General features: G+C 45.4%; 1 protein-coding gene and 1 pseudogene across 3 annotated transcripts in view; both read right to left on the bottom strand.

Annotated features, from left to right (window-relative positions):
- Positions 1 to 8,419: 8,419 nt before the first annotated feature.
- On the bottom strand, positions 8,420 to 8,540 carry LOC111520276 (annotated as a pseudogene).
- A 5,431-nt stretch (positions 8,541 to 13,971) lies between these two features.
- Positions 13,972 to 27,570, bottom strand: part of CRLF3 (cytokine receptor like factor 3) — a 54,534-nt gene continuing 40,935 nt past the window's right edge. For all 3 annotated transcript variants that reach the window (XM_023182900.2, XM_023182899.2, XM_023182901.2), the window contains exons 7-9: positions 18,165 to 18,277; positions 15,805 to 16,076; positions 13,972 to 15,470 (exon numbers count right to left, since the gene is read on the bottom strand). In XM_023182900.2, coding sequence (XP_023038668.1) covers positions 15,820 to 16,076; positions 18,165 to 18,277 — 370 coding nt within the window. In that variant the 3' untranslated portion in view covers positions 13,972 to 15,470; positions 15,805 to 15,819. The remainder of the gene's footprint in view (positions 15,471 to 15,804; positions 16,077 to 18,164; positions 18,278 to 27,570) is intronic.

Here is a 27,570-nt window from a genome sequence, read left to right on the forward strand (position 1 = left end):
AAAAAAAAAAAAAAAAAAAATTATAGTATGTTGCTCCTAGTATAATTATACCAGATACCATGTTAAAGCAGACATTGATGTTTTCTCCTGTTGGCAGTAAAAAAAGAAAAAAAGAAAAAAAAAATAGCCCTGGTTTAAATTCATCTATTCATCTAAAGATGAAATTGTATGTAGTCTCCCCTTCAACAAACAACTACCAGGATATGCCAGAACTTAAGTTCACAGTATGCACTCTGGTGTGTGTGTTCGTTTTTTTGGGAAAAAAAAAAAAATTATGTAGACCAGGCACAGTGGGTCACACCTGTAATCCCAGTACTTTGGGAGGCTGAGGTGAGTGTATCAACCTGAGGTCAGGAGTTCAAGCCCAGCCTGGCCAACATAGTGGAACCCTATCTCTACTAAAAATACAAAAATTAGCCAGGCATGGTGGTGGGCACCTGTAATCCCAGCTACTTGGGAGGCTGTGGCAAGGATAATTGCTTGAACCTGGCAGGTGGAGGTTGCAGTGAGCCAAGATTGCGCCGCTGCACTCCAGCCTAGGTGACAGACGGAGACTCCGTTTATACACACACACACACACACACACACACACACATACATATACACAGAGTGAGTCTCGCTATGTTGCTTGAGGCTGGGCTCAAACTCCTGGGCTCCAGCAGTCCTCCTACCTCGACCTCCCAAAGTACTGGGATTGTAGGCATGAGCCACTGTACCTGGCTCACTCTGGCTTTTTTGTTGTTGTTGTTGTTGTTGTTGTTGAGATGGAGTCTCGCTGTGTTGCCAGACTGGAGTGCAGTGGCGGGATCTTGGCTCACTGCAACCTCCGCCTCCCGGGTTCAAGTGATTCTCCTGCCTCAGCCTTCCAAGTAGCTGGGACTCTAGGCGCACTCCAGTACGCCCAGCTAATTTTTGTATTTTTAGTAGAGACGGGGTTTCACCATGTTGGCCAGGATGGCCTCAATCTCCTGACCTCGTGATCTGACCTCCTTGGCCTTCCAAAGTGCTGGCATTACAGGCATGAGCCACCGCTCCCAGCCCCACTCTGGTATTCTTAGTAGGTGCCCAAGATCCACTGATTTTTATTTTATTTTATTTTTTTTTGCGATGCAGTTTTGCTCTTACTGCCCAGGCTGGAGTGCAATGGCATGATCTTGGCTCACCGCAACCTCCACCTCTACCTCCTGGGTTCAAGCGATTCCCCTGCCTTAACCTCCCGAGTAGGTGGGACTACAGGCGCACACCACTACACCCAGCTAATTTTTGTATTTTTAGTGGAGATGGGGTTTCACCATGTTGGCCAGGATGGCCTCAATCTTCTGACCTTGTGATCCACCCGTCTCAGCCTCTCAAAGTGCTGGGATTACAGACATGAGCCACCGTGCCTGGCCCCAAGATCCAATTTCTAGAGGAACGTATATTCCTACTAGTGTAAGGTTGATTTATACAGGGTAAAAATTCACTCAAATTCTTACTCAAAGTAAGATTGTTACTTAAACATCTACTGGGATGAATCATTTTATAAAACTGGTTCTAGAAAACAGGATTTATCTCCTGGATTATTAGTTTGTTTGTTTTTTTTCTTTTTATTGTAAATCCATTTTTTCTTTGTTTGTTTGTTTGTTTGTTTGAGACGGAGTTTCACTCTTGTTGCCCAGGCTGGGGTGCGATGGTGCAGTCTTGGCTCACTGCAACCTCCAACTCCTGGGTTCAAGCAATTCTCCTGTCTCAGCCCTCCAAGTAGCTAGAATTACAGGCGCATGCCACCACGCCCAGCTAATTTTTGTATGTTTATTAGAGAGGGGGTTTCATCATATTGGTCAGGTTGGTCTCAAACTCCTGACCTCGGATGATACATCCGCCTCGGCCTCCCAAAGTGCTGTAATTACAGGCTTAAGCCACTGGGCCCGGTCTTGCTGATCCATTTTTATCTGCTATCTTTTCCACATGGCAAAGTTCCAACCAGGGGCCACCTGCGGGTGCCCTAACTCCTGGAATAATATTTATGTCCAAGCTACTACATCATTTTCCTTTTTTTTTTAATTTTTCTTTTCCTTTTTCTTTTATTTTTTTGAGACGGAGTCTCGCTCTGTCGCCCAAGTTGGAGTGCAGTGGCACGGTCTCGGCTCACTGCAAGCTCCGCCTCCCGGGTTCACGCCTTTCTCCTGTCTCAGACTCCTGAGTAGCTGGGACTACAGGCACCCACCACCACGCCCGGCTAATTTTTTTTTTTTTTTTTTTTTTAGTATTTTTAGTAGAGAGAGGGTTTTACCGTGTTAGCCAGGATGGTCTTGATCTCCTGACCTCGTGATCCTACTACCTTGGCCTCCCAAAGTGTTGGGATTACAGGCGTGAGCCACCGCACCCAGCTTTTTTTTTTTTTTTTTTTTGAGACAGGGTCTCGCTCTGTCGCCAGGCTGGAGTGGCGTGCAGTGGTGCGATTTCGGCTCAGTGCAACCTGCAACTACCTTGAACCCGCCTCCTGGGTTCAAGTGATTCTCCTGCCTCAGCCTCGCGAATAGCTGTGATTACAGGCACGCACCACCACACCCAAGTGATTTTTTTTTTTTTTTTTTTTTTTTGAGACAGGAGTTTCGTTCTTGTTGCCCAGGGTGGTGTGCAATGGCATGATCTCGGCTCACCGCAACCTCCGCCTCCCGAGTTCAAGCGATTCTCCTGCCTCAGCCCCCCGAGTTGCTGGGATTACAGGCGCCTGCCACCATGCCTGGCTAATTTTGTATTTTTAGTTGAGATGGGGTTTCTCCATGTTGGTCAGGCTGTTCTCGGACTCCCGACCTCAAGTGATCCACCTGCTTCGGCCTCCCAAAGTGCTGGGATTACAGGCGTGAGCCACCGCACTTGCCCCCACGCCCAGGTAATTTTTGTATTTTTAGTAGAGACACAGTTTCACCATGTTGGCCAGGATGGTCTCAATCTCCTGACCTCGTGATCTGCCCGCCTCGACCTCCCAAAGTGCTGGGATTACAGGTGTGAGCCACTGCCATCCTTTTTCGTAACCCAAATAGCTTCTACCTGTTCTTCTAGTGTGCTATCACTAGTAGCCATTCTTCTGTTCAGCTATTGAATATCTGTGCCAACACTTTTCCCAAGCACTAGGAATGGGAAGTTGTGTAAGACTAAGATCCTGCTTCAAGGATTCTCCCAGTGTTTACAGGTCAAAACAGGAGTCATTTACATCTTCTTTCTTTTCCTAAATAAGCATATATCCCTTTGGTAGACTTGCTACTCCAGAGAAAAGGTAAAGTTATACGGGTATCGGAATAGAAGTTTTTTCTATTTTGACACGTAAATAGAATGTGCCTGAAATTTATGAATTGCCTGAAATACCTAGAATGTAATGGGACTAATAAATTTTATCTCTCTTTTTTTTTTTTTTTTTTTTTTGAGACGGAGTCTTGCTCTGTCGCCAGGCTGGAGTGCAGTGGCCGGATCTCAGCTCACTGCAAGCTCCTCCTCCCAGGTTTATGCCTTTCTCCTGCCTCAGCCTCCCGAGTAGCTGGGACTACAGGCGCCCGCCACCTCGCACGGCTAGGTTTTTGTATTTTTAAGTAGAGACGGGGTTTCACCGGGTTAGCCAGGATGGTCTTGATCTCCTGACCTTGTGATCCGCCCGTCTCCGCCTCCCAAAGTGCTGGGATTACAGGCTTGAGCCACCGCACCCGGCCTTAGCTCCTTTCTTTACTAATTCAACTAAGATTTCCTACCAAGTGGGTTGTCTAAATTATACCTATTTCTCTTCTTGTTTGGGGAGTAGATTCTTCTGTCAGACCTTCTAGGGGAAGGATCATAGTTGCTATATGGGTAGTTAGGATTACAGAGCCTTATTTATTCTTTAAAGACTTACTTAGCATCTAATATGGCTCATACATTAGGCATGGAGATACAAAGATAAATAAGCCAGATACCGTTGTCTTCGTCATGAATCTTAAATTCTAGTGAGGGAGATTTTCATTTATGTTTTAGTAAGTTATATTCCATAATGTCTAATACCAGACTTGTGTCCTGGACATAGTGTAGTACAGGGAAGAATTATGGGCTTTGGAATTAGGTATGGATTTGAATCCCAGCTTTGGTTGTGCTTGCAACTTTATATATAACTCAGAAAGTTACTTAACCATGCCAAATTTGTTTCTTCAACTGTAAAATGGTATTACGGGTGCCTTGCTCAGCAAGGTACTTAGAACAATAACTGGCTCTTGGTTTAGCATCACCATTCCTGTCCCTCTAACCAAACTGCTTGGTCTACCTCAACCCTCCACTCCCACCTCAGAAGAGAACTCAAATGCTAAATAGTATAAGCTCGCCCCTTCTTCCTTAAGATACTTTAAGAATATGGACATCTGTTAAGATTATATAAAAACAGTCTAATTCTACAAAAACACACCTTTCCTAATATTGCCTTATATAAGATTGCTGCATAGAAGTGGCATAGAAAAGGTCAATTTTTAAATTTAATTTAATTTATTTATTTATTTTGAGACAGAGTCTTGCTCTGTCCCCCAGGCTGAAGTGCAGTGGTGCGATCTCGGCTCACGACAACCTCTACCTCCCCAATTCAAGCGATTCTCCTGCCTCACCCTCCCAAGTAGCTGGGACTACAGACACCCACCACCATGCCTGGCTAATTTTATGTTGGTTTTTTTTTTTGGTAGAGACGGGGTTTCACCATGTTGGTTAGTCTGGTCTTGAATTCCTGACCTTAAGTGATCCACCCACCTTGGTCTCCCACATGCTGGAATTACAGGCTTGGGCCAGCACACCCGACCAAGTTTTTTAAATTGACATTCAATTTTATGGAATAGAAGCATTTGTTAGATTAGTTTCACTGAATATAGTTTTTGTCTTTTAAAAAGAAAGTACTAGTCTTAGTTCAAAAGTATCAGACACCCATATATCAAGAAATGTAGGATACTAAGTAGGTCCCACATGTTTGGATTTCACAGACCAGTAATATATATTTTTAAAATTTTTAATTTTTTGCCGGGCACGGTGGCTCAAGCCTGTAATCCCAGCACTTTGGGAGGCCAAGACGGGCAGATCACGAGGTCAGGAGATCGAGACCATCCTGGCTAACACGGTGAAACCCCATCTCTACTAAAAAATAAAATTAGCCGGGTGAGGTGGCGGGCGCCTGTAGTCCCAGCTACTCGGGAGGCTGAGGCAGGAGAATGGCGTAAACCCGGGAGGCGGAGCTTGCAGTGAGCTGAGATCCGGCCACTGCACTCCAGCCTGGGCGACAGAGCGAGACTCCGTCTCAACAAAAAAAAAAAAAAAAAAAAAAAATTTTAACTTTTTATTTCATATAAGAAGATTCACAAACATGCCATCTACTATCACTTTCGTTTTATAAAGGACAGATAATACAAAAAATAAATTCAGAATAAATGAGTTTTTTCAATAGAATAAATTTAGATTTATTTTTAAAAAATCAGTTGGGGGCCAGGTGTGGTGGCTTATGAGGCCTGTAATCCCAGCACTTTGGGAGACTGAGGCAGGCGGATCACGAGGTCAGGAGATGGAGATCATCCTGGCTAACACGGTGAAACCCCATCTCTACTAAAAATACAAAAACTAGCCGGGCGAGGTGGCGGGCGCCTGTAGTCCCAGCTACTGGGGAGGCTGAGGCAGGAGAATGGGGTGAACCCGGGAGGCGGGGCTTGCAATGAGCTGAGATCCGGCCACTGCACTCCAGCCTGGGCGACAGAGGGAGACTCCGTCTCAAAAAAAAAAAAAAAAAATCAGCTGGGTATGACAGCTCACATCCCACTACTTTGGGAGGCCAAGATGGGATGATCACTTGAGCCCAGGTGTTCCAGACTAACCTGAACAACATAGTAAGACCCCATCTCTAATTAATTAATTTATTAATTACTATGCAGACCAACTTTTATTTGCTTTGGAGTAGTTACTCCTAAGTCTGCCTTTGCAATAGAATCATCTAACTTCTTTTTTTTCCTTTTTCTTTTTTTTTTTTTTTGGAGATGGAGTCTCACTCTGTTGGCTCACTGCAAGCTCCGCCTCCCGGGTTCACGCCATTCTCCTGCCTCAGCCTCCCGAGTAGCTGGGACTACAGGCGCCGCCACCTCGCCCGGCTAGTTTTTTGTATTTTTTAGTAGAGACGGGGTTTCACCGTGTTTGCCAGGATGGTCTCGATCTCCTGACCTCGTGATCCACCCATCTCGGCCTCCCAAAGTGCTGGGATTACAGGCTTGAGCCACCGCACCCGGCCTTGAAATAGTTTTTATAGATGGAGACAAGATTAGTCTAAAATATACATGAAGAGGAAAAGGAATTGGAATAGCTAAATTTAAAAAACAGTATTTATGTATGTATGTATGTATGTATGTATGTATGTATGTATGTATTGAGACAGTCTCGCTCTGTTGCCCAAGCTGGAGTGCAGTGGCACAATCTTGCCTCACCACAACCTCTGCCTCCCGGATTCAAGCGATTCTCCTGCCTCAGTCTCCCGAGTGGCTGGGATTACAGACATGTGCCACCACGCCTGGCTAATTTTTCTATTTTTAGTAGAGATGGGGTTTTACTATGTTGGTCAGGCTAGTCTCAAACTCCTGACCTCATGATCCACCGGCATTGGCCTCCCAAAGTGCTGGGATTACAGGTGTGAGCCACCACGCGTGGCCTATTTTTTATTTTATTTATTTATTTATTTGTTTTGAGACGGAGTCTCGCTATGTTGCCAGGCTGGAGTGCAGTGGCTCAATCTCGGCTCACTGTAACCTCTGCCTCCCAGGTTCAAACGATTCTCCTGCCTCAGCCTCCAGAGTAGCTGGGATTACCGGCACATGCCACCACGCCCAGCTAATTTTTGTATTTACTAGTAGAGACAGGGTTTCACCATCTTGGCCATCTTGAACTCCTGACTTCGTCATCTACCCACCTTGGCTTCCCAAAGTGCTGGGATTACAGTTGTGAGCCACGATGCCTGGCCAATTTAATAATATTTTAAAAAATAAAAATAATAGGCCGTGTGCGGTAGCTCACAGCTATAATCCCAGCACTTTGGGAGGCCGAGGCGGGTGGATCGCCTGAGGTCGGGAGTTCAAGAGACCAGCCTGACCAACATGGAGAAACCCCCTCTCTACAAAAAATACAAAAAATTAGCCGGGCATGGTGGTGCGTGCCTGTAATACCAGATACATAGGAGGCTGAGGCAGGAGAATCGCTTGAACCTGGGAGGCAGAGGTTGCGGTGAGCAAAGATCGTGCCCCTGCAGTCCACTCCAACCTGGGCAACAGAGCAAGACTCTGTCTCAAAAAAAACCCAACGATGACAACAACAACAAAACAAAACAAAAAACTAAACAAAACAAGAAAACCAGCTGGGTGTGGTGGCACGTCCCAGCTACTTGGGAGGCTAAGGCAGGAGAATCGCTTGAACTTGGGAGGGGGAGTTTGCAGTGAGCTGAGGTCATGCCACTTCACTCAAGCCTGGGGGACAGAGTGAGACTCTGTCTGAAAAAAAAAAAAAAAGAATATAATCTGATCACTAAGGATATTCATTGCTAGAGTTGGTCATTGTTTGTACTTTTTCAGAGGACAGAGGTAGGAAATATATATTCTTAAATTTATGTTACTCCATTTTCTTCTGGCATAAAGCAGTGCCGTCAGAATTATTCTTATTATAATCTAATTTTCATTCCCTTATAAGTCACATGCTCTTTGTCTTGGATGCCTAGAGTGTTGTTTTTTTCTCTAAAACCCAATACTTTTACTAATATAACCTGATGTTGGTTGCTCCGGGTTGATACTTTTTAGGTATACAGTGTGCTCTTTCAATATATACTTTCAAGTCTTTTTATATTTCCAAAAAGCTTTACTGAGTTATAATTTTTGACATTTATTCTATTTTCCTGTTCTTGGTTTTCTTCTTTGAGGACTTTTGTTATCTGTATATTTGATTATCTTTACTGTCTTCAATATTCACTACCTTCTCTTGAACCCTTTTTATGTTTCTACATTTATTTGTTTTTTGAGATAGGGTCTCACTTTGTCACCCAGGCTGGAGTGCAGTGGCACAATCATGGCTCACTGCAACCTCTGCCTCATGGGCTCAAGTGATCCTCCAGCCTCAGCTGGGATCACAGGTGTGCACCAGCATATCTGGCTAATTTTTAAAATGTTGGTAGAGATGAAGTTTCACCATGTTGCCCCGGCTGGTCTGGAACTCCTGGGCTCAAGTGATTCTCCTGCCTTGGCTTCTCAAAGTGCTGGGATTACAGGTGTAAGCCACTGTGCCTGGCCTCTGGGATTTCTAGTCTCTATCTATTCCTCTCCCCAACTTTGGGTTTGATTTTTCTTTCCTTCATCTCAAATCTATTCCATTCAATTTTTTTTTTTTTTTTTTTAACTTTTAGTGGGAGAGCACATAGCCCTTCACTACCACAAACTTTCCACATTTGGGTAAATCGCAGGGGCCCAGACATCCAAAGTCTAATGAATAAGCCTTGCCCTTGGAAAACCACCTTTCTGATCACAGTATCTCCCGTCAGGTATTATCCTCAATTTTTTTTTTTTTTTTTTTTTTTTTTGGAGACAGAGTCTCGCTGTGTCACCCAGGCTGGAGTGCTGGAGTACAGTGGTGCAATCTCAGCTCACTACAACCTCCGACTCCCAGGTTCAAGCAGTTCTCCTGCCTCAGCCTCCCAAGTAGCTGGGACTACAGGCACTCGCCACCACGCCTGGCTAATTTTTGTACTTTTAGTAGAGGTGGGGTTTCACTATGTTGGTCAGGCTGGTCTTGAACTCCTGACCTTGTGATCCACTCACCTTGGCCTCCCAAAATGCTGGGATTACAGGCTTGAGCCACTATGCCTGGCTGATTATCCTCAATTTTAATTCTCCTCCCTTCAATTTTTCCTCATTACTGGAGCCTATCCTAGAACAGTCTAGCATGTCACTTTTGAGAATCCATAAGAGCTGGACTACTCCAGGTCCTTCAGATTTTCTCACCGTGCAGCAAAGGGTTAAGTAGCAGGTCTGGGTTGGCCACACCCTTCAGATCCTAAAGAAAGGGTAGGCCTTGGCAATATCCTGCTTGATAAGCTTGTCCTTGTTTACCTGGGGGCCTTGAGCCTTGTGGTATCAGCCTGAGCTCAGGCAGGGCTAAGGACTAAGGTGAGCCACCTAGGGGGACAGCCATGCCCCCATGCCCCCAGGCTGCTGATAAAAACCAAGACTTAGGTGAAGTTCCCCGATAGATAATATTCTGTTCAAACTGTCACACACTGTTGAAGAGCAGCTAAGTCTGTCCACATGATTCCACTGGGAGAGGATAAATGGAAGCTTGTGCCTGATCTCTCCAGGCCACTGCCCTGTGTGTCTTTTTCGTTTTTTTGTTTTTTGCTTTTTTTTTGAGACGGAGTCTCGCTCTGTCCCCCAGGCTGGAGTGCAGTGGCCGGATCTCAGCTCACTGCAAGCTCCGCCTCCCGGGTTTACGCCATTCTCCTGCCTCAGCCTCCCTGTCTTTTTCTATTGCTTATTTTATTTATTATTATTATTTTTTGACACAGAGCCTCGCTCTGTAATGCAGGCTGGAGTACGTGGTGCGATCTCAGCTCACTGCAACCTCTGCCTCCTGGGTTCAAGTGATTCTCCTACCTCAGCCTCCCGAGTAGCTGGGATTACAGGCACCGGCCATCATGCCCGGCTAATTTTTTGTATGCCTCAGCCTCCCAAAGGGCTGAGATTACAGGTGTGAGCCATAGCACCCAGATTTTATTATTTATTTATTTATTTATAAGACGGAATCTCGTTCTGTTGCCCAGGCTGGAGTGCAGTGGCCCAATCTCAGCTCACTGCAAATTCTGCCTCCCAGGTTCATGCCATTCTTCTGCCTCAGCCTCCTGAGTAGCTGAGACTTATAGGCGCCCGCCACCACACCTGGCTAATTTTTTGTATTTTTAGTAGAGAAGGGATTTCACCATGTTAGCCAGGATGATCTTGATCTCCTGACCTCGTGATGTGCCCGCCTCGGCCTCCCAAAGTGTTGGGATTACAGGTGTGAGCCACCACGCCCAGCCATTTATTTTTAATAGACAGGATTTTGCTCTGTCACCCAGGCTGGAGTATAGTGGCAAATGTAGCTCGCTGTAGCCTCAAACTGCTGAACTCAAGTGATCCTTCCACCTTAGCCTCCTGAGTAGCTGGCTAATGCCTGGCTATGCCTAGCTAATTAAAAAAAATTTTTTTGGTAGAAATGGGGGTCTCATCATGTTGCCCAGGTTGGTCTTGACCTCCTGACCTCAAGCAATCCTCCGCACCTTGGCCTCCCAAAGTACTGGGATTACAGGTGTGAGCCAGCAGGCCTGGCCAAACTTGCTAATTTTAATGTGTCTTTTTGCTTTACTAACTAGTAACCATGAGCATAACAGCTTTTCTGAGTTCTGTGAGTCCTGGCAAGTCATCGAATCTGAGAGTGATCTTAAGCACCCCTGAACACACTTACCATGGCCCACTTGCACTCATCTGGTATTGGAAGGAAACAAATTTCTTGAGTTTCAGCTGCTACTTTTCAATTGTTCCATGGTGCTTTCCAGGAGTTCCAGTTGATGATATGGGGTTTCCCCTGTTCTCACAGGCTTTGTGCCTTCTTCGTCCTGCACAGACACTGCGATCATGCAGGTCTTGCATCTGTTTGTAGTTCGTCTTCACTAGCTTGTATTTTAGAATTTGAGGGGGTAAGTGGTCACCTAGTCTTATTGTAGATATTATCCAGGGGATTTTGCTTTTGTTATCTATCTAGTTGCTCTATTTCTTTATGTTATTAAGAGATGAGTTCTACCAATGTTGCCTAGGCTCACTGCAACCTCAAATTCCCAGGCTCAAGCGATTCTCCCACCTCAGTCTCCTGAGTAACTTTGGAACTACAGGTGGGCACCACCACACCTGGCTAAATTTTTGTTTTATTTTTTGAGACATTGTCTCGCTGTTGTCCTGGCTGGAGTGCAGTGGCAAGATCTTGGCTGACTGCAGCCTCCACCTCCTGGGTTCAAGCAATTCTCCCACCTCAGCCTCCCATGTAGCTGGGACTACAGGTGTGCACCACCACATCCAGCTAATTTTTGTAATTTTAGTAGAGATGGGGTTTCACCATGTTGGTCAGGCTGATCTCAAACTCCTGACTTCAGGTGATCTGCCAGTCTAGGCCTCCCAAAGTGCTGGGATTACAGGTGTAAGCCACCACACCCAAATTTTTTTTTTTTAAGTGGATAAAAAATGGCTAGGCATAAGCCACCATGCCCAGCCAAAAAAATCAGTTTTTTTTTTTTTTTTTTTTTTTTTTGAGACGGAGTCTCGCTCTGTCATCCAGGCTGGAGTGCAGTGGCCAGATCTCAGCTCACTGCAAGCTCTGCCTCCCGGGTTTATGCCATTCTCCTGCTTCAGCCTCCCGAGTAGCTGGGACTACAGGCGCCTGCCACCTCGCCCGGCTGAAGGGGTGGCCTGCCCCTCCACACCTGTGGGTGCTTCTCGTTAGGTGGGACGAGAGACTTGAGAAAAGGAAATAATACACAGAGACAAAGTATAGAGAAAGAAAAGAGGGACCCAGGGGACCAGTGCTGTGTTTTCAGAGGACCCACACTGGCACCGGCCTCTGAGTTCCCTTAGTATTTATTGATAATTATCTTTACCATCTAAACGATAGGGGAGTAGCTAGAAAATAGGATCATTGTAGGGAGGAAATCTGCAGTAAGACTTATAAGAACAAAAATCCCTGTAACATGAATAAGTTAAAGGAAAATGCTGTGCCTTGAGATGCATATGCGAACATCTCCATAAACCTTTTAGTGGTATTGCTCCAGCAAGCCCCACCTTATTCCTAAAGGTGGTCTTCTCCTTACTCAGTAAACAAAGCACACAATGGGTATTACCCGGAGATGTTCCAATCCCAGGGAGGGGCAGGATTTTTAACCATCAAGCTTCTTTCAGGTACTTGTTTAACAAAGACACATCCTGCACAGCCCAATATCCTTTTAACCTTAAATCACCTTCCCACATGTCTCTTGCAAGGACAAACTTGGGGGTAGGGTCACAGATTAACAGCATTTCAAATACAGAACTAAATGGAGTCTCTTATGTCTACTTCCTTCTATATAGACACAGTAACAGGCTGATCTCTTTCTTTTCCCCACACCCGGCTAGTTTTTTGTATTTTTCAGTAGAGACGGGGTTTCACCATGTTAGCCAGGATGGTCTCGATCTGACCTCGTGATTCGCCCGTCTCGGCCTCCCAAAGTGCTGGGATTACAGGCTTGAGCCACTGCGCCCGGCAAAAAAATCAATTCTTATGATCATATCATCACACAAACTCTTCTCTCCAAGCACACAGTTTTGGAAACTAGGTTCCCTTACTTATTTGAACAGGATGAGTTCTTCTTTTTTGAGAGAAAGTTTCACTCTTGTTGCCTAGGCTGGACTGCAATGGCATGATCTCAGCTCACCGTAACCCCCGCCTCCTGGGTTCAAGTTATTCTCCTGCCTCAGCCTCCCCAGTAGCTGGGATCTTACAGGCATCTACCACCATGCCCAGCTAATTTTTGTATTTTTAGTAGAGACGGGGTTTCACCAGGTTGGCCAGGCTGGTCTCAAACTCCTGACCTCAGGTGATCCACCCACCTCGGCCTCCCAAAGTGCTGGGATTACAGGCGTGAGCCAACACGCCCAGCCAATGTGTTCATTTAAAAAAAAAATCTTCACAGTTCAAGAAAATCAATATTTAAATTAGTTTCAAGGCCGGACACAGTGGCTCACGGCTGAAATCCTAGCACTTTGGGAGGCCAAGGCGGTAGGATCACTTGAGGCCAGGTGTTCAAGATCAGCCTGGCCAACCTGGCAAAACCCCATCTCCACTAAAAGTATAAAAATTAGCCAGGTGTGGTGGTGCACACGTGTAATGCCAGCTACTTGGGAGGCTGAGGCAGGGAAATCCGTTGAACCCAGGAGGCGGAGGTTGCAGTGAACCAAGATTGCACCACTGTACCCCAGCCTGGGCAACAAAGTGAGATTCTGTCTCAAAAAAAAAAAAAAAATTAGTTTCAGAGTTCCAAATATTACCACTCCTGTCTCAAATTAGGTTTAAAGCACTCCTGTGAACAGGCAGATTGTATAGGCATAAATTAAGATGTCACTTCCCTAGAGAGGCTAGGAAACAAATACATTCAAGAAATATTTGATGAATTAAAGGAATGAGATGAAGATATCTGGAGAAAACGACTCATCTATCCTCATTCGATCCAACATTCTTTCTGCACACATTGTGTCAGGAAGATGCTCAGTATCAGACACAGAATATAGGAAAGTACAAGTAACCAGCTGGGTGTGGCCACTCATGCCTATAATCGCAGCACTTTGGGAGGCCAAGGCTGGGGAGGACTGCTTGAGGCCAAGAGTTTGAGACCAGCATGGACAACAAAGCAAGACCCTCATTCTCTACAAAAAATAATTTTAAAAAGTTTTTTAAAAGAAAGTACAAGAAGAAAGTACACATAACCTTTCACAAGTTACAATGTTTTATTAAAATGCCCGTAGTCACAAGAAGCCTGTTTTCCCTTATAATGAAAAGTAGGTTAAAACTGGATTCACCAGGCCGGGCGCAGTGGCTCAAGCCTGTAATCCCAGCACTTTGGGAGGCCGAGACGGGTGGATCACGAGGTCAGGAGATCGAGACCATCCTGGCTAACACCGTGAAACCCCGTCTCTACTAAAAAATACAAAAAACTAGCCGGGCAAGGTAGCAGGCGCCTGTAGTCCCAGCTACTTGGGAGGCTGAGGCAGGAGAATGGCGTAAACCCGGGAGGCGGAGCTTGCAGTGAGCCGAGATCCGGCCACTGCACTCCAGCCTGGGCGACAGAGCGAGACTCCGTCTCCAAAAAAAAAAAAACAAAACAAAACTGGATTCACCAAATCTCACAGAAGAAAAAAGTACACACACTGAACTTTTTTAGTTTTTTATTTTGATTCTGATGGCTGGACAAGGTATGTACATTCTAGAACATCTTCTTAATCCCTAAACAAGTGAAATTCTACTTACTTATACATAAAAAGACAAGGAGAAAAGGTCATGATTGTCTAACAGGGAACATGAATCCCCAAATAAATTATCTTACAAAAATATCATACTTGCTTTTCTACTTTTTCACTACTGGTAAAAATGAAAAAAATAATTCACATTAAAATAAAATCTGCAGCGGCTGGCATAGCAAGACAATTATTTTTACATATTAAAGTCCTTCAAATAAATATTTTACACACAAATTTAAGTTTTCAAAAAAATAGGTTAAGTATTTATCCTATATTTTTTTGGTCTGCTAAGAGACCACTTATCAAACTGACATTAAACTGGACTGCAGCTCATACTCTGCAAAGAGTAAAATGCATGTCACAGGCAGGTTGGATACACACATGTGCATATTACATACATATGAAATGGCTAACACTGCTGTGCATACTACTTCCATAAGTAGTTTTTACCCTGTAAAAATACTGTAGTCTATACTGAATCAAATTGCAATGAAAGAACAAAAGGTACTACTTGCCTATTATAGACACTTAGTCAAGCGTTTTAAAAAATACAAAAATTGACCTGGTGCGGTGGCTCAGCCTATAATCCTAGCACTTTGGGAGGCTGAGGCGGGTGGATCACCTGAGGTCAAGAGTTCGAAACCAACCTGGCCAACATGGTGAAACCCCGTTTCTACTAAAAATACAAAAATTAGCCGGGCGTGGTGGCAGATGCCTGTAATCCCAGCTGCTCAGGAGGCTGAGGCAGGAGGATCGCTTGACCCCGGGAGACAGAGGTTGCAGTGAGCTGAGATCACACTACTGCACTCCAGCCTGGGCGACAAGAGTGAGACTCCGTCTCAAAAAAAAAGAAAACATTATAATGTTTTGGGGACTTAAAGATTATTGAAGATGGGATAAAAGTCCACACTGCTTACAAATACCCAAACATGGAAAGCACAGTCAACACATTCATGTGGACAGCACATGAACGGATGTATTAATACATTACACAGCTGCTTCTATCTGATCTATTCCTCTTGTTTTATTCTAAAAAGTTACATGGACTTGGATCCTTTATGATGATTTAAAAAATAATATTACATTAAGTTTTCCTGGTCTAATAACCACTTTAAGAAGTAGAGTGGAAGGGTATAGAACTTTCTATATTTTCTCATACTTGTAAAACCAATTTGATTTTTACTGTGATGTGATATTTAACAGTATGCTAAAAATAAAAACGACTGAATTATATGATTTTGTCCACAATATTCAAGTCTCTTTTTGCTAAAATATTACAAAATGAATCCAGTAAACACCTTCCATTTCCAATGGCCTAAGTTAGAGATGAATTCAACTTTTTTTTTTTTTTAAAGCAATTACAACTATGCTGGGCTGAGGACAGCTATGTTAAACCCTGATAACAAAAACCAAGCACCCGGCCGGGCGCGGTGGCTCAAGCCTGTAATCCCAGCACTTTGGGAGGCCGAGACGGGTGGATCACGAGGTCAGGAGTTCGAGACCATCCTGGCTAACACGGTGAAACCCCATCTCTACTAAAAATACAAAAAACTAGCCGGGCGAGGTGGCGGGCTCCTGTAGTCCCAGCTACTCGGGAGGCTGAGGCAGGAGAATGGCGTAAACCCGGGAGGCGGAGCTTGCAGTGAGCTGAGATCCGGCCACTGCACTCCAGCCTGGGCGACAGAGCGAGACTCCGTCTCAAAAAAAAAAAAAAAAAAAAAAAAAAAAAACAAAAAACAAAAACCAAGCACCCAAACATCTAAAACACTAACACTTTCCATCCAGGATAGAAAAATGAGCATCCAAAGTAAAGAGAACCACATGACTGATCAAGTAACCAATCAAAAACCACTTCTCTGTTATTTGAACTTATAGTTACTCGAAGCTTGAAGTGTCCACCTTCATTATTATTGGGGGTTCCTAGAGTCACGGCTTCAATGTCAAATGTGACAGTGGACCCAGAAGTAACTGCGGGTAACTGATTCGTCATTTCTTTTCCATTGACAAAAACTGCACCTAAAATGTTAAGGTAGAGTCATTTATATGTGAGCAATAACTAAGAGATCTGAAATAGTTTCTAGATTACTGGTAACACAGCTCATTTCCTAATTCAGAATAAAAAAATCTGGAATGCCAACTAGACATAGATTTTAGAGTTCTGTCCAGGGCTGTACTCTTCCAGCAGACTATGAGTTGCCCATATCAATGTCATGAAAAGAAACTTGACAGTGTTACAAAATTACCTCCTGTGAAATAGCAAGACTGTTTCTTATGGAATAAACAAGAAAGAATCTTATTCTACCAAATTCTTGACTCACCAACTTTTTTTTTTTTTGGAGGTAGAGTTTCACTCTTGTTGCCCAGGCTGGAGTGCAGTGGCATGATCTAGACTCACTGCAACCTCCACCTCCTGGGTTTAAGCAATTCTCCTGCCTGAGCCTCTGGGATTACAGGTATTGGCCACCAGGCCCAGCTAATTTTTGTTTTTTGTTTTTTTTTGAGACGGAGTCTCGCTCTGTTGCCCGGGCTGGAGTGCAGTGGCCGGTTCTCAGCTCACTGCAAGCTCCGCCTCCCGGGTTTACGCCATTCTCCTGCCTCAGCCTCCGAGTAGCTGGGACTACAGGCGCCCGCCACCTCGCCCAGCCAGGTTTTTTTTTTGTATTTTTTAGTAGAGACGGGGTTTCATGGTGTTAGCCAGGATGGTCTCGATCTCCTGACCTCGTGATCCGCCCGTCTCGGCCTCCCAAAGTGCTGGGATTACAAGCTTGAGCCACCGCGCCCGGCCAAGATGGGGTTTCACCATGTTGGCCAGAATGGTCTGGATCTCTTGACCTCGTAATCCACCCAAAGTGCTAGGATTAAAGGCGTGAGCCACCGTGCCCAGCCAACAACACAAAATATTAACATGTCTTGCCAGTGAATTTTTTTTTTCTTTCTTTTTTTGAGAAGGAGTCTCACACTGTCGCCTAGGTTGGTGTGCAGTGGCACGATCTCGGCTTGCTGAGATCTCTGCCTCCTGGGTTCAAGCGATTCTCTGGCCTCAGCCTCTCAAGTAGCTAAGATTACAGGCTCACACCACCACACCCAGCTAATTTTTTGTATTTTTAGTAAAGACAGGGTTTCACTATGTTGGTCGGGCTGGTCTTGAACTCCTGACCTCGTGATTCGTCAGCCTCAGCCTCCCAAAGTGCTGGGATTAGAGGCGTGAGCCAGCACGTCCGGCCTCTGGCAGGCGATTTTGAAAGAGCACTAGGGATGTAGACTGAATGATTTATTGTTTGTAAAGAGTTTAGAACAATGCCTGGTACATAGTAGTCATATAAATTATGTCATTAAGACCAAAACTTTCAGCCAGCCACGGTGGCTCACACCTGTAATCCCAACACTTTGGGAGGCCAAGGTGGGAGGATTGTTGGAAATCAGGAGTCAAGACCCACCTGGGCAACAACTTCTCTTTACAGAAGTAAAAATAAAAAAAATTTGCCAGGCACGGTGGCATGCACCTGTAGTCCCAGCTACTCAGGAGGCTGAGGAGGGAGGATGGCTTGGGCCCAATAATTTGAGGCTGCAGCAAGCTATGATCATGCCACTGTACTCCAGCCTGGGTGATGGAGTGAGACTTCAAAATAAAAAAAAATAAAGCCGGACGCAGTGGCTCAAGCCTGTAATCCCAGCACTTTGGGAGGCCAAGAAGGGCGGATCACGAGGTCAGGAGATCGAGACCATCCTGGCCAAAACAGTGAAACCCCATCTCTACTAAAAAAATACAAAAACTAGCCAGGCGAGGTGGCGGGCGCCTGTAGTCCCAGCTACTCGGGAGGCTGAGGCAGGAGAATGGCATGAATCCAGGAGGCGGAGCTTGCAGTGAGCTGAGATCCGGGCACTGCACTCCAGCCTGGGCGACAGAGCAAGACTCCGTCTCAAAAAAAAATAAATAAAATTAAAAAAAATAAAATAAAAAATAAAAAATAAAAATAAATTAAAAAAAGAAAAATACCTGAATTTTCTCATCTCCTCCTATAAATGTATGAAACTGGAACAGATTCATATATGACTATAATAATTCATGTATTTCCAAGAGAATGACAGTTATTTATCTCTTACCATTTGTACTAATGCACACAGCTTGATCCCGCTGCAGAGAGTCATATCCATCCTGTTTTTCTGCACACACTCCTATGCTGTCTCTTCTGTCTGGTTGTCCCACAGTTTCAACTCTGTAAATGAAGTAGAAAGGTCATTTCGTACTTTTAGAATATAACATGAATGATACCTAACAGCCACTAGCCTAAAAAGAGCAATCTCACCACAACTGTTTTTTTCTAAATAGTAACAGCAACCATGATTGAGTTCTTGCTGTACTTTAGGCACTGTTTTAATTATTTTATATCTATCTATCATTCTCACAGCAACCTATGAGGTAGACGCTATTTTTTTTTTTTTTTTTCTGAGACAGAGTCTTGCTCTGTCACCCAGGCTGACGTGCAGTGGCACGATCTTGGCTCACTGCTACCTCCGTCTCCCGGGTTCAACCAATTCTCTGCTTCAGCCTCCCAAGTAACTAGGATTACAGGCACCCACCACCACACCCAGCTAAGTTTAGTATTTTTAATAGAGATGGGATTTCACCATCTTGGCCAAGCTGGTCTTGAACTCCTGACCTCGTGATCCCCCCACCTCGGCCTCCCAAAGTGCTGGGATTACAGGTGTGAGCCACTGCGCCCAGCTGGTAGGTGCTATTTTTAACATACCCATTTTATAGGTGAGGAAAATGAGGCACGAAAAGAAAAAAAGATGAAAAATGGCTAAATAACTTGACCCTGATTACCTGGCTGATGACTGGTGGAACCAGGACTCAAACCCAGGCATTCTGACTCTAGAATCAATCAATCAATCAATCAATCAATCAATCAACCAACCTACCTACCTATCTATATTTTTGAAACGGAGTTTTATTCTTGTTGCCCAGGCTGGAGTGCAATGGCGCGATCTTAGCTCACTGCAACCTCTGCCTCCCTGGGTTCAACCAATTCTCCTGCGTCAGCCTCCTGAGTAGCTGGGATTACACGGATGCACCATCAAGCCCGGCTAATTTTGTATTTTTAGTAGAGACGGGGTTTCACCATGTTGGTCAGGCTGGTCTCAAACTCCTGACCTCAGGTGATCCGCCTGCCTCAGCCTCCCAAAGTGCTGGGATTAGAGCCACCGCGCCTGGCCTAATTTTGTATTTTTAGTAGAGACGGGGTTTCACCATGTTGCTCAGGCTGGTCTTGGAACTCCTGACCTCAGGTGATTCACTCTCCTTGGCCTCCCAAAGTGTGGGGATTACAGGAGTGAGCCACCTTGCCTGGCCTAGAATCTGTATTCTTAACCATTTGTAGCCATGATGGCACATTTCTATTTCAAATTCTAGCTCTAGACACATAATTTGTCATAGTTGACATTATAATTTACGTAACTATTGCTGCCAGCACCTAAATTTTCCATGTGAGAATCTGCAATGATTTGATTACTGTTTATTAAGTATATAAAGCATTTAAAAAGAACTATTATAATCCTAAAAAAACCCATTATGCTTATGAAGACACTATTCAAGCTTGAAGAACTTTCTATGTGGCAAGTTTAAGCTTTTCCTTTTGTGTTTTCATTTCAGATGTCGATAATTCGTGTGCTCTTGAAATAGGAAATGTACAGATCCCTATTGCCGACATACCATTCTCTCCATCCAGAAAGCCAACTTTGCAAGGAGAAAAAAAAAACAGTGTGAAACAGAATGTGGCTTTTCCAAAGACAGATGTGATTATTTATAGTCAACGTGGCCTCAAAATGTCATTGATCGTGAAATGGCAAACATGCAGGATCAAAATAAATATTTGGGTAGGTTTCTGAAGTTATTTCACATCTGAGCAGTCTAAAGAAGTATGGGAGGAGGAGCCAGGCGTGGTGGCTCACGCCTGTAATCCCAGCACTTTGGGAAGCTGAGGTGGGAGGATCACAAGGTCAGGAGATCGAGACCACCTTGGCCAACATGGTGAAACCCCATCTCTACTAAAAATACAAAAAATAAGCTGGGTGTGGTGGCGGGCACCTGTAGTCCCAGCTACTTGGGAGGTTGAGGCAGGAGAATGGCGTGAATCCGGAAGGTGGAGATTGCAGTGAGCTGAGATCGCGCCACTGCACTCCAGCCTGGGTGACAGAGCGAGACTCCGTCTCAAAAAAAAAAAAAAGTTTTGGCCGGGCGCGGTGGCTCAAGCCTGTAATCCCAGCACTTTGGGAGGCCGAGACGGGCGGATCATGAGGTCAGGAGATCGAGACCATCCTGGCTAACACGGCGAAACCCCGTCTCTACTAAAAATACAAAAAACTAGCCGGGCGAGGTGGCGGGCGCCTGTAGTCCCAGCTACTCCGGAGGCTGAGGCAGGAGAATGGCGTAAAACCCGAGAGGCGGAGCTTGCAGTGAGCTGAGATCCGGCCACTGCACTCCAGCCCAGGAGACACAGCAAGACTCCGTCTCAAAAAAAAAAAAAAAAAAAAAAAAAAAAAAAGTTTTATGGGGAGGAGGAAGACGTCAAGAGGAAGTCTCAGCCCTCGTTCTCCCACAGAAACACCAATTTAACATATACAAACCCAAATACTTTCATGAGAATTCCAAAATCTAGTTAAAAAGTTGCAGTACCCGGCTGGGCATGGTAGCTCACGTCTGTAATCCCAGCACTTTGGGAGGCTGAGGTGGGCGGATCATTTGAAGTCAGGAGTTCAAAATCAGCCTGGCCAATATGGTGAAACCCCGTCTCTACTGAAAATACAAAAATCAGCCGAGCGTGGTGGTGGGCGCCTGTATTCCTAGCTACTCAGGAGGCTGAGGCAGGAGATTCGCTTGAACCCAGGAGGCAGAGGTTGCAGTGAGCCAGGATCACGCCACTGTACTCCAGCCTGGGCAACAGAGCAAGACTCTATTTCAAGGGAAAAAAAAAAAGGGTGCAGTACCCCAGACGAGCACAAAGCCAAGCAGAGCAAACTGACACAGTTAAGAATAATTTTGATTTTCCCCATTAACCCCTCCCCCAAGCCAACACAACTCAGGGCCGGGCCAGAACACCTGAGCTTATGACTTCTCCCTCAGGAGGGAGGGAGAATAGCAGAGCATGGCGACTGGTGTTCCGGCTCTCCAGAGGGCTGGCTGAGACTCATTTCTGTCTTGCCTCTCTAGGAGCACTGATGGAGTTGGCAAATTTTGGATCCCTGAAGGTTGCTGAGAACAAGGAAAAGAGGTGGGCTACAGCTTGCTGCAGCCAGCATGACTCCATGAGGTCAACAAGATCTGGAGAAGGGGCACAACTTGAAGTTTCAATATCAGGAGAGCGAGACAGTGGAATGTGCATCAGGCTCTCTAGCTTTTCAGAAGACTGCCTGAGGGACTGGTAGCTTTCTCCCAAGACTTGAACGGAGAGGGAGCCAGCTACTTTGGATACCTGGTGGCCACTGAAGATGAGAGTGGGATGGCTTGCTGCTATAGAACCAAAGAACTTGTAGTGCCACAGACAGACACCAGAAGGAGCAAGAAATTACAAACTTCTGAAAAAGAAACCACCTAGCCTCTTGAATATAGAAAATGCAGGCAGAGGCCCAGAGAAATCATACCTGCCAAAAAAGTTTCAGAGGCCCCCACAACATTCAGCTGGGCTGACTGGTGAAGGTGACTGATCATACAGAGACTTTCCCAGCACAATGCTAGTCCATAAACACTGGGAGAGATAGCTATTCTTTTTAAATTTTTTGAATTTTTATAGAGATGGGGTCTCACTATGCTGCCCAGGTTGGTTTCAAACTCCTGGGCTCAAGCAATCCACCCACCCCAACCTCCTGAAGTGCTGAGATTGTGGCTCCCAAAGTGCTAGGATTACACGTGTAAGTCACCGTGCCCAATCTGATACTATTCTTTCAAATGCGCAGGCCAGGCCGGGTGGCTCATGCCTGTAATCCCAGCCTGTTTTATGAAAATTATTAATAAAGAAGTATAGAAGGGTCTATATTTTTAATATTCTGGACAATTATTTTGAGAAGAAATCTGGATAAAAATTACCTCAAAGAAGTCTAGAATTTTGCTAGGCACAGTGGTGCATGCCTGTAGTTCCAGCTACTCAGGAGGCTGAAGTGGATCACTCGAGGCTGAGGGTTTAGAGTCAGCCTGGACAACACAGCGAGACCACGTCTCTTTAAAAAAAAGGATTTGATGCGATGTTGCAGAATATAGCTATTATCAGTAAGTGGAGAATTTTACAAACCTCTTACAAGCACCATTCAATTTCCTCTTTCTTTGAGTTTGACTATTTTAGATACTTCATGTAAGTGGAATCATGCCGTATTTGTCCTTCTGTGACTGGCTTATTTCACTTAGCATTATGTCCTCAAAGCTTATCCATGTTGTAGCATACGACAATCAACAAATGAATGGGAAACAATCCAAAAGAGAAACAGGCCAAGTATATAGTCAGGCAATTCACAGACATGCAAACCAGTATGACCAAGAAATTCATGAAAAGATTTATGACCTCACTGAAAACTAGGGAAAATAACAAATACAATGAGATACTATTTTCCACCTACCCAGATAAAATTTCAAGAAGGACCACCCTTACATACTTCAGTAAATGGCAATTCTATCCATCTAGTTACTTAGTCCAAAAACCCTGAGGTCATACTTGACTCTTTTCTTTCTCACATCCTACAAACAATCTGTCAGTAAATCCTGTCAGCTCTTCCTTCCAAACATATCCAGATTCTGACTGGAAGCAGTGGCTCATACCTGTAATTCCAACACTCTGGAAGGCTGAGGTAGGCAGCTCAGGAGTTCAAGATCAGCCTGAGCAACATGGTGAAACCCTGTCTCTACTAAAAATACAAAACTTAGCCAAGCATGGTGGCATACCCCTGTAATCCCAGTTTCTAGGGAGGGTGAGACAGGAGAATCACTTGAACCCAGGACCCAGAGGTTGCAGTGAGCTGAGATCGTGCCACTGCACTCCAGCCTGGGTGATAGAGTGAGATTCTCTCAAACAAACAAAAAACATATCCAAATTCCGACCACTTACCATTACTTCCACTGCTCCATTCTGGTCCGAGCCACCATTGGGTCTCACCAAGATTATTACATAGCTTCCTAACTAGTCTCCCCACCTGTATCTGTACCTCTTTATAGGCTATTTTTCACACAGCAACTAAAATGACTTGCAAAATGTCAGATCATGTCATTCATTTGCTCAGTATCCTCCAATGGCCTCTCATCTCACTCAGAGTCAAAACAGAGTCCAAACAGTCCAGATGGTTAAGATTTGAATCTCAGCATCACTATTCACGATCTGTGTAACCTCAGACAAGTTGTTTATTTTTGTTTATTTTTTATTTGAGACAGAGTCTCACTCTGTCACTCAGGCTGGAGTGCTGTGGCGCGATCTCAGCTAACTGCGACCTCTGCCTCCTGGGTTCAAGCAATTCTCTTGCCTCAGCCTCCCAAGTAGCTGGGATTACACAGGCGCACGCTACCACGCCTGGCTAATTTTTGTATTTTTAGTAGAGATGAGGTTTCACCATACTGGCCAGGCTGGTCTCAAACTCCAGACCTCATGATCCACCTGCCTTGGCCTCCCAGTGCTGGGATTACAGGTGTGTGCCACTGCGCCCAGCCTAGTTGCTCCATTTTTAAAATTTTTCTTTTTTTTTTTGTTTTCCCAATACAGATAAGGTCTCACTGTGTAGCCCAGGCTGGTCTCGAACACCCCAGCTCAAGTGATCCTCCTACTTTGGCCTCCCAAAGTGCTGGGATTATAGGCAGCCTCCACACCTAGTTATTAATTTTTAATTTTTTGTAGAGACAGTGTCTCACTAGTGGGATGCCCATTTCCCCTACCATGCTGGGAAGCCCTCCAGGGCAAGACATGTCTTAACTACCTTCAAGTCCCTGATCTCCAGCCAAGAGTGGGCCCAGAGGAAGCCCCACCCAGAGGGATGGGCCCGCCCATTGTGTGAGGAGCCGGGAGCAAGGTAGTGGCGCGGACACGGAGACCAGGCTGGTCTCAAACTCCTGGGGTCAAGCAATCCTTCCATCTTGGCCTCCCAAACCACTAGGATTACAGGCATGAGCCACGCAGCATGGTCTGGTTGCTTAATCGTTTTAAGTCTGTCTCCACATCTAAAAAACATGTCTGACTCATGAGACTGTAGTAAGGATTTACAAGCATTAACTTAGTTAAGTACTTGGAAGTGACACGTAGTAGGGCTCAAAAAATCAATCTGGCTGATATTATTTTGCATAGTTTAACCTTATGAATGCATGAGAAGTCACATACATAGGATGACCCCTGAAACTATGAAAACTGATTTAGTTTTACTTGGTGAGGCTATTGAGCCTTTTGTCAAGGAAAAATAATGATCTCTGTCATGGCACCTTAGCTGGGCAAAATGAAAAAAAAAAAATAATTTCTGTATGTGGTATCAAATGTCCCCCTTATAAGTGGGCATAGGTGACCTCTAAAAGAGGTATTTCCTTCAGGAATTAAACAAGAAATATATACAGCCTGTCCAAAACAACATCCTACTTTTCTTTCTTTCTTTTTTTTTTTGGGACGGACTCTTGCTCCGTCGCTCAGGTTGGAGTGCAGTGGTGTGATCTCAGCTCACTGCAACCTCTGCCTCCCGGGTCCAAGCGATTCTCCTGCCTCAGCCTCCTGAGTAGCTGGTACTACAGGTGCGTGCCACCACGCCCGGTTAATTTTTTCTGTTTTTTAGTAGAGATGGGGTCTCATCGTGTTAGCCAGGATGGTCTCGATCTCCTGACCTTGTGATCTGCCCACCTCAGCCTCCCAAAGTGCTGGGATTACAGGTGTGAGCCACTGCACCAGGCAACATCCTACTTTTCCAGGTTTCTCTTCAACTATACTCCCTGTCTCTATTAACCCCATTCAGACTCAGTTCTTGGTGTTCTCTGCATTTTTTTTTTTTTTTTTTTTGAGACAGAGTCTCGCTCTGTCGCCAGGCTGGAGTACAGTGGTGCGATCTCGGCTCACTGCAATCTCCGCCTTGTGGGTTCATGCCTTTCTCCTGCCTCAGCCTCCCGAATAGCTGGGATTACAGGTGTGCACCACCATACCCAGCTAATTTTTGTATTTTTAGTAGAGATGGGGTTTCACCATGTTGGCTAGGATGGTCTCGATCTCCTGACCTGGTGATCTGCCTGCCTTGGCCTCCCAAAGTGCTGGGATTACAGGCATGAGCCACTGCGCCCAGCCATGCATTTTCTCTACCTCCATAACTTTGGTTCCTGCTTTTCTGGCCCCAGCAACTGTACTTTCCAGCTCTAATTGAGATAAAGACTTCACCAATTGTTGATCTAGAAGTAACCTTTCCTTCTTCTATATTCCACCGCAGTCTGAATCTTTCTTACATTCATTTACAAACTGCTTATTTGCGATTGAGCCAAAGGTTCTGCTGTTTTTTTTTCTCTTAAACTTTGCATTTCCTACAATAGCAGGTACTAGCAGGTACTATAAATACCGCCTGAGTGGAATAAGGGTTGTACAAAACAATCAGCTTCATGCAAAGAGAAAAGATTGGAGTTAATCAGGAGAACTGTCCTTACATTTTAGAAAAGTAGTTTTGGGCTGGGTACAGTGGCTCACGCCTATAATCCCAGCACTTTGGGAGGCGGAGGTGGGTGGATCATGAGGTCAGGAGATCGAGACCAGCCTGGCCAACATGGTGAAACCCCGTCTCTACTAAAAATACAAAAATTAGCCAGGCGTGGTAGCAGGCGCCTGTAATCCCAAGGAGGCTGAGGCAGGAGAATCGCTTGAACCTGGGAGGCAGAGGTTGCAGTGAGTCCAGATCGCGCCATTGCACTCCAACCTGGGAAAGCAAGACTTCATCTCCAAAAAAAAAGTAGTTTTGACTGGGTGTGGTGGCTCATACCTGTAATCCTAGCACTTTGGGAGGCCAACGCAGACAGATCACCTGAAGTCAGAGGTTTGAAACCAGCCTGGCCAACATGGTGAAACCCCGTCTCTACTAAAAATACAAAAATTAGCCAGGCATGGTGGCAGGCCCCTGTAATCCCAGCTACTCAGGAGGCTGAGGCAGGAGAACCACGTAAACCTGAGAGGTGGAGGCTGCAATGAGCCGAGATCGTGCCATTGCATTCCAGCCTGGGCAACAGAAAGAGACTCTGTCTCAAAAAAAAAAAAAAAAGGATATAAGTAATACTAAATCAGTTTCCAGTCCCAGGTTTAAAAAAAACTGGCGCCGGCCGCGGTGGCTCAAGCCTGTAATCCCAGCACTTTGGGAGGCCGAGACAGGCGGATCACGAGGTCAGGAGATCGAGGCCATCCTGGCTAACATGGTGAAACCCCGTCTCTACTAAAAAAAAAAAAAATACAAAAAACTAGCTGGGCGTGGTGGCGGGCATCTGTAGTCCCAGCTACATGGGAGGCTGAGGCAGGAGAATGGCGTAAACCTGGGAGGTGGAGCTTGCAGTGAGCTGAGATCCGGCCACTGCACTCCAGCCCGGGCCACAGAGCAAGACTAAGAGAAAGTAAAAATATGGTTAAAAAATAAGATCGGCTGGGTGCAGTGCCTCATACCTGTAATTCCAGTACTTTGGGAGGCCGAGGTGGGCCGATTACTTGAGGTCAGGAGTTTGACACCAGTCTGGCCAATATGGTGAAACCCCATCTCTACTAACAACAACAAAAAAATTAGCTGGGCATGGTGGCACACGCCTGTAATCCCAGCTACTTGGGAGGCTGAGGCAGGAGAATCGCTTGAACCCGAGAGGTGGAAGTTGCAGTGAGTCAAGATTGTGCCACTGCACTCCAGCCTGGGCGTCAGTGAGAGTCTGTCTTCCAAAAAAAAAAAAAAATCAGGGCCAGGTGCAGTGGCTCACACCTGTAATCCCAGCAATGTGGGAAGCCGTGGTGAGCAGATCACTTGAGCTCAGGGGTTTGAGACCACCCTAAGCAACATGGTGAAACCCCGTATCTACAAAAAATACAAAAATTAGCTGGGTGTGGTAGTGGCTCCTGTAATCCCAGCTACTCAGGAGGCTGAGGTGAGACGGTCGCTTGAACCTGTGAGGTAGAGGTTGCAGTGAGCTGAGATTGCACCACTGCACTTCAACCTGGGCGACACAGTGAGGCCTTGTCTTAAACAAAAAGTAGGGGAGAACTGGGGAGGGGAATGAGAAAGAAAACAGGCCCGGCGCAGTGGCTCATGCCTGTAATCCCAGCACTTTGGGAGGCCAAGAAGGGCGGATCACGAGGTCAGGAGATTGAGACCATCCTGGTTAACACTGAAACTCCGTGTCTATAAAAATACAAAAAATTATGCGGGCGTGGTGGCAGGCGCTTGTAGTCCCAGCTACTCAGGAGGCTGAGGTGAGAGGGTTGCTTGAACCTGAGAGGTGGAGGTTCCAGTGAGCCGAGATTGTGCCATTGCATTCCAGCCTGGGCAACAGAACGAG

Source organism: Piliocolobus tephrosceles, chromosome 16 (genome assembly GCF_002776525.5).
Source record: "Piliocolobus tephrosceles isolate RC106 chromosome 16, ASM277652v3, whole genome shotgun sequence".
Taxonomy (NCBI): Eukaryota; Metazoa; Chordata; class Mammalia; order Primates; family Cercopithecidae; genus Piliocolobus; species Piliocolobus tephrosceles.